General features: G+C 38.1%; 1 protein-coding gene and 1 long non-coding RNA gene across 2 annotated transcripts; both read right to left on the bottom strand.

Annotated features, from left to right (window-relative positions):
• Positions 1–230: 230 nt before the first annotated feature.
• On the bottom strand, positions 231–998 carry LOC136969672 (uncharacterized). The gene has a single exon (XM_067263956.1). The coding sequence runs from the start codon at positions 996–998 to the stop codon at positions 231–233; it is 768 nt and encodes a 255-aa protein (XP_067120057.1).
• A 1677-nt stretch (positions 999–2675) lies between these two features.
• Positions 2676–9995, bottom strand: LOC136969546 (uncharacterized). Its single transcript, XR_010879840.1, has 3 exons — positions 9721–9995; positions 2905–3058; positions 2676–2833 (listed from the first exon to the last, which is right to left on the bottom strand). It is a non-coding gene; the product is annotated as an uncharacterized lncRNA (long non-coding RNA).
• Between the last annotated feature and the right edge of the window lie 2220 nt (positions 9996–12215).

Raw genomic sequence — 12215 nt, 5'->3', positions numbered from 1 at the left:
CAGCCCGAGCGTAACTAGCTTGGTGCCGTACGTTCGTATCGGTGTACCATTTGCCGCGTACAGCTTTACAGCATGGGGGTCGTCCCGCGAGCCATTTCCTGAGAAGGGTAAAACGCACACGTCGCTTCCGCTATCCACCAGGTACTCGCGGTTAGAAATGGGGTCGAAAATAAATAAACGGCTCTTGTTATTGGGGCTGAAATCGCAGCGGGCCGTTTCGTGCGATTTCCTTAAGGGTTTCCCGACTGGCGGAAAGAGCACGGGGAGCGGCAGCGTTTTGCCTCGCTCCCGTATTTCTGGTGATACCAGCAAGGGTGGCTAGCATCCCCCTTGGGCGTCTTTGAACGCCGCCGCCAATGTGATCTTCCTTGCCTAGACCTGTCTCGGGGTCGAGCTAATCGTTCGATTCTCTGACTCAGGGATTCTATTTGCATCTGAAGCTCGCTTAGCTGAATTTGAGTGTTATCGGGGACTTTTTGGACTTCGTTTACGTTCGCGTGCGTTACTTCGCCTATTTTGTCGGCCATGGTGGCCAAGTTTTCTAATCCGTCGTCGGAGGCTGCCAGGATCGCCTGGGTCTGTTGCGGCAGTCGTTGTAGCCATAAGGTTTTAAGAAAATCTTCCCCTAATTTATTGTTGGCTAACTGCCTCATTTTTCTTAGTAAATGTGAAGGTTTTTCATCTCCCAACGCGATATCGGAGAGTAGCGCTTTGATTCGCCTTTGTTCCGAGTCTGAAAAATCGGCGAGCAGTCTGGACTTAAGAGTATTATAACGGTTTTCGGCCGGTGGGTTGAGGACGATGTCGCTTACGTAGTTCAAAATGTCGGAGTTGAGAGCCGAAACGACAGAGTAGTACTTGGTACTGTCTTTGGTAATGCCCGAAATGGCGAACTGGGCCTCTATATTGGCGAACCACAACTCTGGGGTCTTGTCCCAAAATGGAGGTAGTTTGAGAGCCACTCTGTTCACTTCTGCGGTGGGTTCGGGCTCCGTCATCTTTGTTCGGCTGCTTGACCGGCGTGGAAGGGAAAAAGAGGCCTACCTGAATTTCCGTAAATGTCGTCTGGGCTTCGGGCTTCGGGCTTCGGGCTTGGGAAAGTTCGGTGTTGCTCCCACGTTGTCGATCACGTTCGGGTCACCAGTGAGGGGACCGTTATGGGTACCTCTCTATAGTCGAAGTTGGCCAGATCGGTCAATCTGATCGCATCCACGAACAGGGTCGTCGTGACGTTGAGCGGTGTATTCTCGGATTGAAGAAAGAGGCTAAATGCCGTTATTACGTGTTTATTTACAACTAAATATAACTATATATACAGAAAGTATAACAACGTCGGTCGTGGAGACACAGGTCGGAGCACACGAGGTGGACGTCCGAACCGAAGCACGTCGAGCCCAAAAAGTGGTTAGCCTCGACTCTGACGTCACGTTGGTCGGGGACGGTGGTCAGTCGCAGTGTTGCCGACCGCCGCACCCCCGTTGTGCGCTTGGCTGTATACACGATGAATACGAAAAAGAGCCCTTTTAGTGTCCACATGACAGAGAGAGTTTTTAAAAAATACAGTTTAATTTTAAAATAAAAAAAAATATAATAAAATATTAAAAAAATACATTTGGGATGAATAATTCTTGGAAATAATGCCGTAATTTAACCATAATGATATTCGGGTGTTAAATACTCTATCGGAATTATTGTGAAGCTTCGGAAGTGGGCCTACTATTTGTGCAAATAAGAAAATTTTTTCTAATTTTTGTATAGAAGAAAGTTGTTATTATTATTATTATTGTTGTTATTATAAATTAATGTTGTAAAGAGAAACCGTCAAACAAGAAAAAAATAGTGAAAACGAAAAATGAATATTACATGTCCATAAAAGGACATGTCTGTAGAAATTTCCGAGAAAGTCGGACTTCTCAGGTTGAAACAATAGATGAATTTCAGTACTTAGATCGAACATCTCCGATAGGAATCGAATTGTCCGTCGATGTTGACTCATCCAACGACCTGGGTTCCGATCTCGTTACCATTCGTAACGAAGGGAGGGGAGACCAATTGGAAAGCGGAGGCAAGTCGGCTTCGACCTATCGGAATGTTCGATCTGGGACTCAAAAGAAAGTTATAAAAACCGTCAAAAAAAAAGGATGTGACGTTCTCGGTTATTAGTTCTCTCAGTTCTCTTGGTTCTTGGGCTCGTGATCTTACGGCTGTGTGTGTTTCCGTGATCTTCGGCAGTTGGATTACATCTCTTTTGGAAGGTCACCCGCTCCCCTGGATTTGTCACCTGTTATCTGAATCGTCCCTGCTTCCGGAACTCTCCCTCGAGAAACTGAACAGTGCTCCCCGGGGCCATCATACTCCTGCGAAAACATCGGAGAACTTTTCTTGTGGACCTTTGCATTCGAAAAGGGGCCCAGAAGACTCGAACGCCGCCGCTGATAAAAATGTATCGTAGTTGTAAGCACCTTTTGTTATATAAACGGGTTACGAATGAAAGTCTGTCTCTGAGAGTTTCACTCCCACACGTGGATCGTGACCGCGCGACATTCTGACTAACGCAGTCGTTTGGCAAACCTCACATTATTCAATAATTAGGGGGGAAAAGTATTGTTTGGATCTGAATTTGAAAATATTTTATTGAAATAATAGAAAATACTCAATTGGATAGTAACGAAAATATTAACCATTATAATAATAATTTATTCTGTTCTCCTTTTCTTACATCTTAACATTTACTGTTGCTGATTACCGTATGTTCCACAAAGATAATATATACTTTCATGGGTACAGGGATAATAACAACACATTCCATTAACATCCACTTGAACTGGAACACCTTTTATGTAAAAAGATAATTAGTAGTGTTATAATTTAAATAAAATCTATTTATATATTTATTTCACTTACTTATTTCTCTATTCGTCCACGTAGAATCTTGGCATAAATATGCTAATGCTTGTCTCAATTCATCCATATTGCAAATTTTGAAACTAATTGATTGCATTCTATGAAATTGAAGGAGAAATGCGAACAGCATAAAAACGAAAACACTCATTATGTCCTAAATTATGAAATAAAACAGTTACTTTTTGAAAGTTAAAATGGTAAAATTACATGTAAGTTTATAATTTAAAATATAATATATTATACAGAGTGACAAAAAAGTAACCAAAACACAAAGAGCAATACATTACTTTACTAACAATTAAGTACGATCTCTTTTTATGGATGGAAAACTACATGATCTATATGTTTGCCATCAAGTTTAAAGCATAGCTCCATTATTGAACGATATTTCCCACCATGGCATTACATGGACCAGGTGAAATTCCTCCTATCACACGTCAGATGTAGTCTTTCAATAGAGAGGTTGCGGCCGACGTTTTCAACGCGAAAACGTGTACGTCGGACGTTCAGCGCCGTCTTCCTGTAAGCCTAGAAGTTTGACAATGGCGTTTGGTACGTCAGTGGAATTATGCTCGACGTTCGAAAGGCCATTGTCAAACTTCTAGGCTTACAGGAAGACGGCGCTGAACGTCCGACGTACACGTTTTCGCGTTGGAAACTTCGGCCGCAACCTCTCTAATGTAATACATGTGTAGAGTATCTGAAACCTTGTTCCTAAACAATTCTTTACAGATATTTTAGATTTCGATTATTATTCGTGTATGTATTGTAAGAGTTATGTATATAACAATGTGTGTACATTGTTATATACATAACACTTACATATACTTCGGTTATATTTTGGACCACCCAGTAAAATAAACATACATACAAAATTTAAAACTTATACTTCGATTATCGTATGGTTTATCATGACGTTTGATACGCAATAAAGGAATTTCAAGTAATATTATTTATTTGATTGACAAAACTTTGAAATGAAGTAATTTTTCAGATTAACTTTTCTTATGATTTTACTATATAACTTAGTGTAGTAGCAAAGCTATTGTCGTTTATTAACAGCACAGGTAATCAGCGCCGTAACTAGCCTTTTATGCGCCTGGTGCGAACTTCTCTAACTACGCCCCAAAACAATGACCCAAAACTTGGTCCAGGTCATTTCTGCGCTCCACTAGGGTCTACGCCCTGTGCCTGGGCACCGCTGGAACCTCCCTAGTTACGGCACTGCAGGTAATATCACAAACGATAACAACTACATCTTTCTCGGTTTTGATCCTAGAAAATATGGTAAACTTATTTATAGCCCCGTTATAATAATTACTTGAATGATTCCTTAAATTTCTTTCTATTTAATGTTTTGTTTTTATATATTTTTTGGTTAATGTTACCTATGGTAGCGAACATGGCGGCTAGTCTCTGAAACAGTGGGGACGCAAGTTCTAACCCAACCTAACCTATTCTAATAATTTGGTTGGCAATAATTATGGTAATTTATTAGAATAGGTTAGGTTAGGTTAGAACGTATGTCCCCGCTGTTTCAGAGACGAGCCGCCATGTTTGCTACCATAGGTAACATTTACCTTACTATAGGTAACATTAATTTTATATCTCTTGATATAACTATTATATGTACTGTACAAGTATCCCTCATACAACACGACACTTCTACAACACGGTTTCGCTCTAATATAGTTCGAGAGTTTGGGAAATCATCTGCCCTCGTTTAACTAAAATTAACGTTAACACGTCATACAGTAATTTTAATTGTAATTGTTAATTAATTATTGATTGACAATAAATTATCGATTGTTTTAATAAACATACCTCTCTTAGTAACGGAAAAGAATAAGCATACTTTTGTTAACCTTTGAAATCTAACCCCATGTTTTGTATTAATCCTTTGTTTTGTATAGCACGGATTCGCTTAACACGGCACTTTTTCGGAACGTAACTACCGTGTTTTACAAGGGATACCTGTATTGATATTGTTATTATGGTTAAACGAACAGTGATTCATGGATAATCATATATAAAAAATTCTTTGTTCTGAGATCCTATATTTACAAAAATTCAGAAGAATTCGCATCGAATTCTTCTAATTTTTTAATATGGTTTTGTTATTATTTCAAACCTATGCTGACATTATTGTGGGCCAGACAATAGTTGAATTCCAATGAGTTAATTTTGTGGCTAAGACAATGCAACACAAGGGGTTTATCCCGGAGAAGTTTCACAGAAGGCTTGTTTCTATTTAGGTGTTAGACATGTGAAGAAAACCCGGAACACACTATGTACTTGGCCAGCCTGTTGGTTAGACGCCAACCCACTAACAAGTGTTCAGTGTTTTATCTACTCGGCCACTAGTGGCGACCGATTATGATAAACAAAAATGGAAATTTAAGCGATTGTAAACTGATATCATGCATAAATGTTTCTAAAAATATTATTTTCAAGTTATATTTCTATGAACATTGGAGTTCCGTAGGACCTCCGTAAGCATATTGCATTTATGATAAAAACTCACCATTTGAAAGAAAAGTATTCGATTTAATATTTTAAAAACGTATTTTAATCTCAATAACGTGTATGTTCTGTGAATGAAATCTTAAATGTTAGGATTTTACAAACTAGTACACGTTTAATTCTTTCCATTTAAAAATCACTTTTGTTTTAAATAAAATAATAAATTTAATTTTTCTTTTTCTGTTAACATAACATAAACGAAAACTTAAATAAATAAAGTAAGTTAAAAAGTAATATATAATTATACTATAAGTCAGGGGTGGCGAACCTATGGCACGCGTGCCCAAAGTGGCACGTAAGAGAAATCATCTGGCACGTAATGTATCATATGATTTCTGTCCTTTTCAATCATCCTTTCTGTTAATCACTTGATCATCCTTTCTTCAATCAGATTTTTTACACTTATTCAAATTAAAGCGTATTCGTTTAATTTCTTTAAGTATCATTATTCGAAGTCTAAGACTTTGGCACGCATTAACATCTTTAAAGCTAAGTATGCTTACAATATGAAACGCGGACTCAAAAAGGTTCGCCATCCCTGTACTAGAAAATAAAATAAATACAGTTTATGACCTAATTATTTAACAATTTTGCAAAGTATTATATTCAAACTAATTGGTAAAATTGTAATTAAAGTAACTAAATGTGAACTAACTGAAAACAAACTTACTTATTAAATGAATAATAATAAATAATAAAAACAACTGAAAGGTAAATTGAAAGCTGTAGACAATTTACAAATGACGTTTTTACCATGTAGATATAATTAAATATATTGGGGATAAATAACGCGGTAATTTATAAGCATATAAGTGATTAGGCATTTAATTGAAATATTAAACAAGCAGCATGATAAGTGAATTACATGAAATATTTCCCATCAGATCACCCGATTCATTCTACGATATTATTTACATGATAAATAGGAAATTAGTGTTAAATAAACATTTTTAGGTGATCTAATTTAAAAAAAACACACATTTTGTTACCTTAAACGGTGATGACAAATATTTAATAAATTAAAGGAGATTTTATAAAATAAATAAACTATATAGAAATATCAAAACCTTATTTATACATAACAATATAATAAAAATACGGCATTTTAATATAGACTACATATAAACATGATCTAGATTAAAATGTAATATTGACACCATATTTTTGTTTGTTATTTTCGCTGAAAGTTCACATGCAACCGTAATTTGTATACCAATTTTAAGTACGTATTTAAATTTTATTCGTTAATTTTACAACAAAATATATAGTATTTGAACGGAGGCGAAACAACTTCGGTTCGAAATTCTAATAAGGACCATTCCAACTCCCGCAGCAAAGGATGGAACTTCCATTCCCTCAAAAAGCCTTTAGTACTTTACTGAAAACAGAATCGTTCGACTCACGAGTCGTAGGGTTTTTGCTTTACACGTTTGCTAGGCTCTAGTTCATTTTCAGCACTTAACTCTTTACAACTAATAAACCAGTTTCTCTCTACAACCATTTGAAAAGTGATTTAGTCTGGTTCGACAACTATCAACTTATGTTAGAAAGACTATACTTTTATTAGTGTTTTCAATGCACAAGTTATACTAAAACTGGTCAATATAATACAATAGAAAATATTCACAAAATTGACAGAGTTTTTCATTTTTGTTTCATTTCGTCCTGTGAGCACTAACTAGGTATTTATAAATCAAGTTAATGTCTGATAGCTAAATTGATTTGAATCTAGTTTGGACCATCATGATTTTCTCATGACGTCGTTTTCCATCTCTCATCTTTGTTGGTGGACCTAAGTGTCGAACTAGCTTTTCATCTGCCCCGTGCAAGGAAGGTTTCATTTTTGAGTCCCTGATTTTTTGGAGAGAGAAAATAATAATAATAATAATAATAACTCTCCCGTGGTCACCACCTGGTCGTGGTGGGAGAGCCCAGTAATTTTACTGAACCATAGAGCAATGCAGGCTGGAGGACAAGCTCCTGGTAGGGACACCCATGCCAGTAAGGTCTATGGGGAGAAATGAAGCTAAGAGTGACCACACCCACATTCTGTAAGGTCGCCGACTTCCAGGGGAAACAGTTAATCACGCGTCAGGAAAACCTAGGGTCGAAATCGTATGTGGGTGGTGGCGGTAGGAGACAAAGATGACAAGTGTCTTACACAAAACCGTTTATTCTAACTACTAAGTCAACTTACATATAACTGCAGTACAACACGATCTAGATCATTAGAGTAACGTTGTTGAGGTGACGTTGGAACGTTCCGGGGCTTCCTCGGTCAATTCCGGAGAGACAGTCTCTGGGCGCTGATGGACGATGAGGTAGGGTCCCGTTGTAGATGAGAGGGAATCTTGTTTCGTTTCCCGTGATCTCCGGATCGTCTGGACCTGGGTAGACTCGACTGGAGATGCACTCGTCTGCAGAACCGCCGCACTTCTTTTCCGAAAGACCGAAGGAGAATCGATCCCCTGACCTCGCGACTCGGGAGTTTTATAATCGTTTTCCTCTTGAATCTCACCCGTTTGATTGGTTCTGTTCCTCCTCTCCCTTACCCCGATTGGTCATTTCTTTTGTTTCTACGCGGAACCGGAGACCGATCTGGGTCGGGAGAGTTCCGAGAGGTGTTGACGGAGTCTTTGAAGCCCGTGCTTGTATATTCCGCCGTTATGGCCCTCTCTCTGACGTCCTTGACCTCACGCGGTCCGCCAGATGCTTCGGTGGCCATCTACCCCCCTCCGCCTCTCGCCTCTGACACTCGTACACGAACACTTGGACAAAGCTCCCCCTCTCTCGGTTGACATCCCCTCGGTCGTTCATTATCGTGTCGCATTTGTTTTAGGATAAGTTTTGGGAGAGTTTCTTTCGTGTCTGGTTTACATCACCAACACGTGTTCCTGACACGATTTGACTCTCGAAACTTCCCGACTTCGGAACTTTATAATTATTCACCATTTTTACGCGTTTTTGCGATCCCTACAATTCTGTGGAGATATTTATCATGGTAGTAACCAGATCTATATATGATACCGGCTCGGACGTCGCCCGGGTTAACAAGGTCCGAGTACGTGGGTTAGGCAGAGGCGCACGTTCGAAAAATAGGCCACAGAAGGAAGAATAGGCTCCCTTGGTTACCGGTGGCGAAAGCAGCACCGGCCCAAGCTTGGCTACTGCAATGCCCTCAACAGATGTGAGGAACCAACCTAGCCTTGGTGTTTCTGTGACAATGCATCCACAGACCACAAAGGCCTGAAAACCATGCTAACGGATGAAATGGACAATAGAAATGAACGAGTTTATCATCCGTACTTACTACACCATCACAAAACTCCAAATAAACATGACAGCATATAGAGAACAAGTACACCATAGATTCACACAACAATATCCTCACCTCACTGTCACCGAACAAAGGGTTGTTGATCAAAAAAGAACAATTACACACAACTACCTTATCCCACAAACAACACTCGAACTTATCAAACAACGGGTTACTGATCAAATACATCAATAGACAGAAAAATTTAACATTATTAATGAAGATCACGTAACTTGTCAGGATAATCCAGCAACAAGTATTGATATTTGCACACATACAACAACTACCACTAATGATACTGGAGACATTTCCTCATTCACCACTGATGGACATAGATTTAGTTAATACGCTGTCACTTATATTTCAGGAAACACTCATTAAATATACAGGCACAAATCCCACACAAAGACCACGAATACCAAAACTCAACACGTCAAAGGTAGTAGGAAACACACTAAATTATGTAAACACTCACTTACTACCACACTACATTCATTCAATTTCTACACTCTCAGACATTCATACACTAGTTTATGCTGGGGCAGTCACAGTAGTAACACACCATGATCTGAAAATACAATCGCAGACAGACACACACAAAACACAATTCTACCACAAGCCTGCCTGCAGAGAAGAATAGATACACAAATAAATAACATTAGACAGCAATTAGGCAGGCTGACATAATACACTAAAAAGAACGTAACACCCAAATTAAAGAAACAACTCAAAAACATTTTCAAAAAGATCAAAACACACAAAACACGAACATCACAACACACACATTACAGAATACATCGACACACTAAAACAAAAACTCGCAGCCAAAGCACGTAGACTTAAACGATACAAAACATGTTCACTACGAAAACAACAAAATAAATTATTCACAAACAATGAAAAACTCTTCTACAGACAAATCAGTACCAAAACAAATCTGATACACAGCACAGTGGCACACCAACAGAAGAACTCACAACTTATTGGTCTTCTCTTTGGTCCAGTGCTGTTATGCACAATGCTGATGCAGGCTGGATCGAAGAGGAGGAGAACAGAAACTTGCATAACATACCAACTATGCCCTGTGCTGAAATAAACGTACACGACATCCGCTACGATGTTAACAGAACACACAATTGGAAGACATCTGGTGTAGACAACATTCAGAATTTCTGATACAAAAAATTTACATCACTGCACCAGGAACTAGCTAAACATCTAACGCACATCATCATCAATCCACAAGACATTCCAAAATTTCTTACTCACGGCATCACCGACATGAAACCTAAAAACAACAATACCACAGACCCCACACAATACACACCAATTACATGTCTTCCAACACTCAACAAATTATTGACAGCCTGTATCGCAAACAAAATATACAAACATGTTGAAGAACACGACATTCTTCTCATATTCCATATTTTTATTATATTGTTATGTATAAACAAGGTTTTGATATTTTGATAAACAAGGTTTTCTATATAGTTTATTTATTTTATAAAATCTCCATTAATTTATTAAATATTTGTCATCACCGTTTAAGGTAACAAAATGTGTGTTTTTTTTTAAATTAGATCACCTAAAAATGTTTATTTAACACTAATTTCCTATTTATCATGTAAATAATATCGTAGAATGAATCGGGTGATCTGATGGGAAATATTTCATGTAATTCACTTATCATGCTGCTTGTTTAATATTTCAATTAAATGCCTAATCACTTATATGCTTATAAATTACCGCGTTATTTATTCCAAATATATTTAATTATATCTACACGGTAAAAACGTCATTTGTAAATTGTCTACAGCTTTCAATTTACCTTTCAGTTGTTTATTTATTTATTATTATTCATTTAATAAGTAAGTTTGTTTTCAGTTAGTTCATATTTCGTTACTTTAATTACAATTTCATCAATTGATCAGAATACAATACTTCATCTTTTGCAGATCAACCACCATTCTTTTTGTATTATGTTTTTACATATCTTTTGTTTCCATCTCATGTTTCATACTTTTAATTTTCAAATCTTGCAATAAAATATGCAAATATTTGCATCATAAATTCATAATTTTTATTGTTTATGTATTATAATAAAATATGGAACTGTTGTATTGTTCATTGAATAAATTAATTCTTGTAATTTATCAACATATCCTTCTGCTCTTGGAATGTTTTATTACGTACTCACCAGTGGCCAAGCAGTCTTCGTACCTTGAACACTGAGAGTTCGGTCGTGGGTTCGCGCCTTGCTCGGACGGGCTGGGCACATGGAGTTTTCCCGGTTTTCTCCACGTCTGTAACGCCTAAATAAGGGCCAGTTTCCTTAGAGACCTCCCGAAAGGGATCGCCCAAGTGTTGCGTTGCCATAAGTTAACAAACAAACATAATTAACCCCAAGTAAATTTAAATTAAATTTTGTAATGTATTTTGTAAAATGTACAGAGCTTCCCTTCTCACAGTCCGATCCTGAAGCCTCAATATGGTAGGCAGGAATTTTCTTAACTCTTTCCGCCCGTGGGACTAAGAAAACCTCATTTAGCAAGCCCATTATGGGCTCGACCAGGCCCACAATGGGCAGCCGGGTGGTGAGTTACGAGACCTGACATATCCGGTCGAACCATCCCGAAAAAAATTCTTGGGATTTTTTCGATTCGAACCCAGAGCAGTAGGCTGCCACCTTAAACACTCGGTCATCCAACCGTCGGAGGTGTAAACGGGTTGCACAGGTGAAGTACTGTATGCCAGGAGATAATCTGGTAGGTGTGAAGGCTGTGCTAATTTATCCGGCTAATGCAGGAAGGCAGATTTACCCAAAATGGATTAGGTCATCATGGGGAAGTATGGCCCACACCTTCAATGATGAATGATGATTGCTCCCAGACAAGTTCGTACCAGCTCGATCGTCTCCCGGATGAGCAAGAATCGAGTACTGGGCTTAGGCAGAGTGCCCAGCATGAAAAGTACTCTACAGTCTCCAAAACTAAATCTGAAACAATGGGATCTGTATGTTGCAACTTATAAATACAATGAAGGATCAATGTGAGTTATTACAATTTGAAAAACTTGGGAATGTGAAGTGAAATATTATTGGTATATATGAACATAGAAGTACAGGAAAAGAATTAGAACAACTGAAAAGTGGGAATATCCTAGCAATGATCGGCGGAGAACTTACCGACAAAAATGGAGTGGAATTTTTGATACATAAAAGGCATAAAGATAAAATCGAAAAATTAATATATCGGACTGACTCACACAACTAGTCTTTAAGATAAATCATCGATACAAACTGCGAATTATTCAAATCTATGCATCTACTACAAGTTCTGAAGATCAGGAAGTGGAGGACTTAAATTTATGAAGACGGATAAGGCACCAGGCTCAGATGGAATTACCATGGAAATGATTAGAGAGGGTGGGAAGATTGTAATTAGATACCTTCCTGTCTTCTTTACCCAAC

This window comes from Centruroides vittatus, unplaced genomic scaffold, assembly GCF_030686945.1.
Source record: "Centruroides vittatus isolate TY-2023 unplaced genomic scaffold, ASM3068694v2 contig_18, whole genome shotgun sequence".
Classification (NCBI taxonomy): domain Eukaryota; kingdom Metazoa; phylum Arthropoda; class Arachnida; order Scorpiones; family Buthidae; genus Centruroides; species Centruroides vittatus.
Note: the sequence above shows the minus strand (reverse complement) of the source record. Positions and strands in the feature narration are given on the sequence as shown.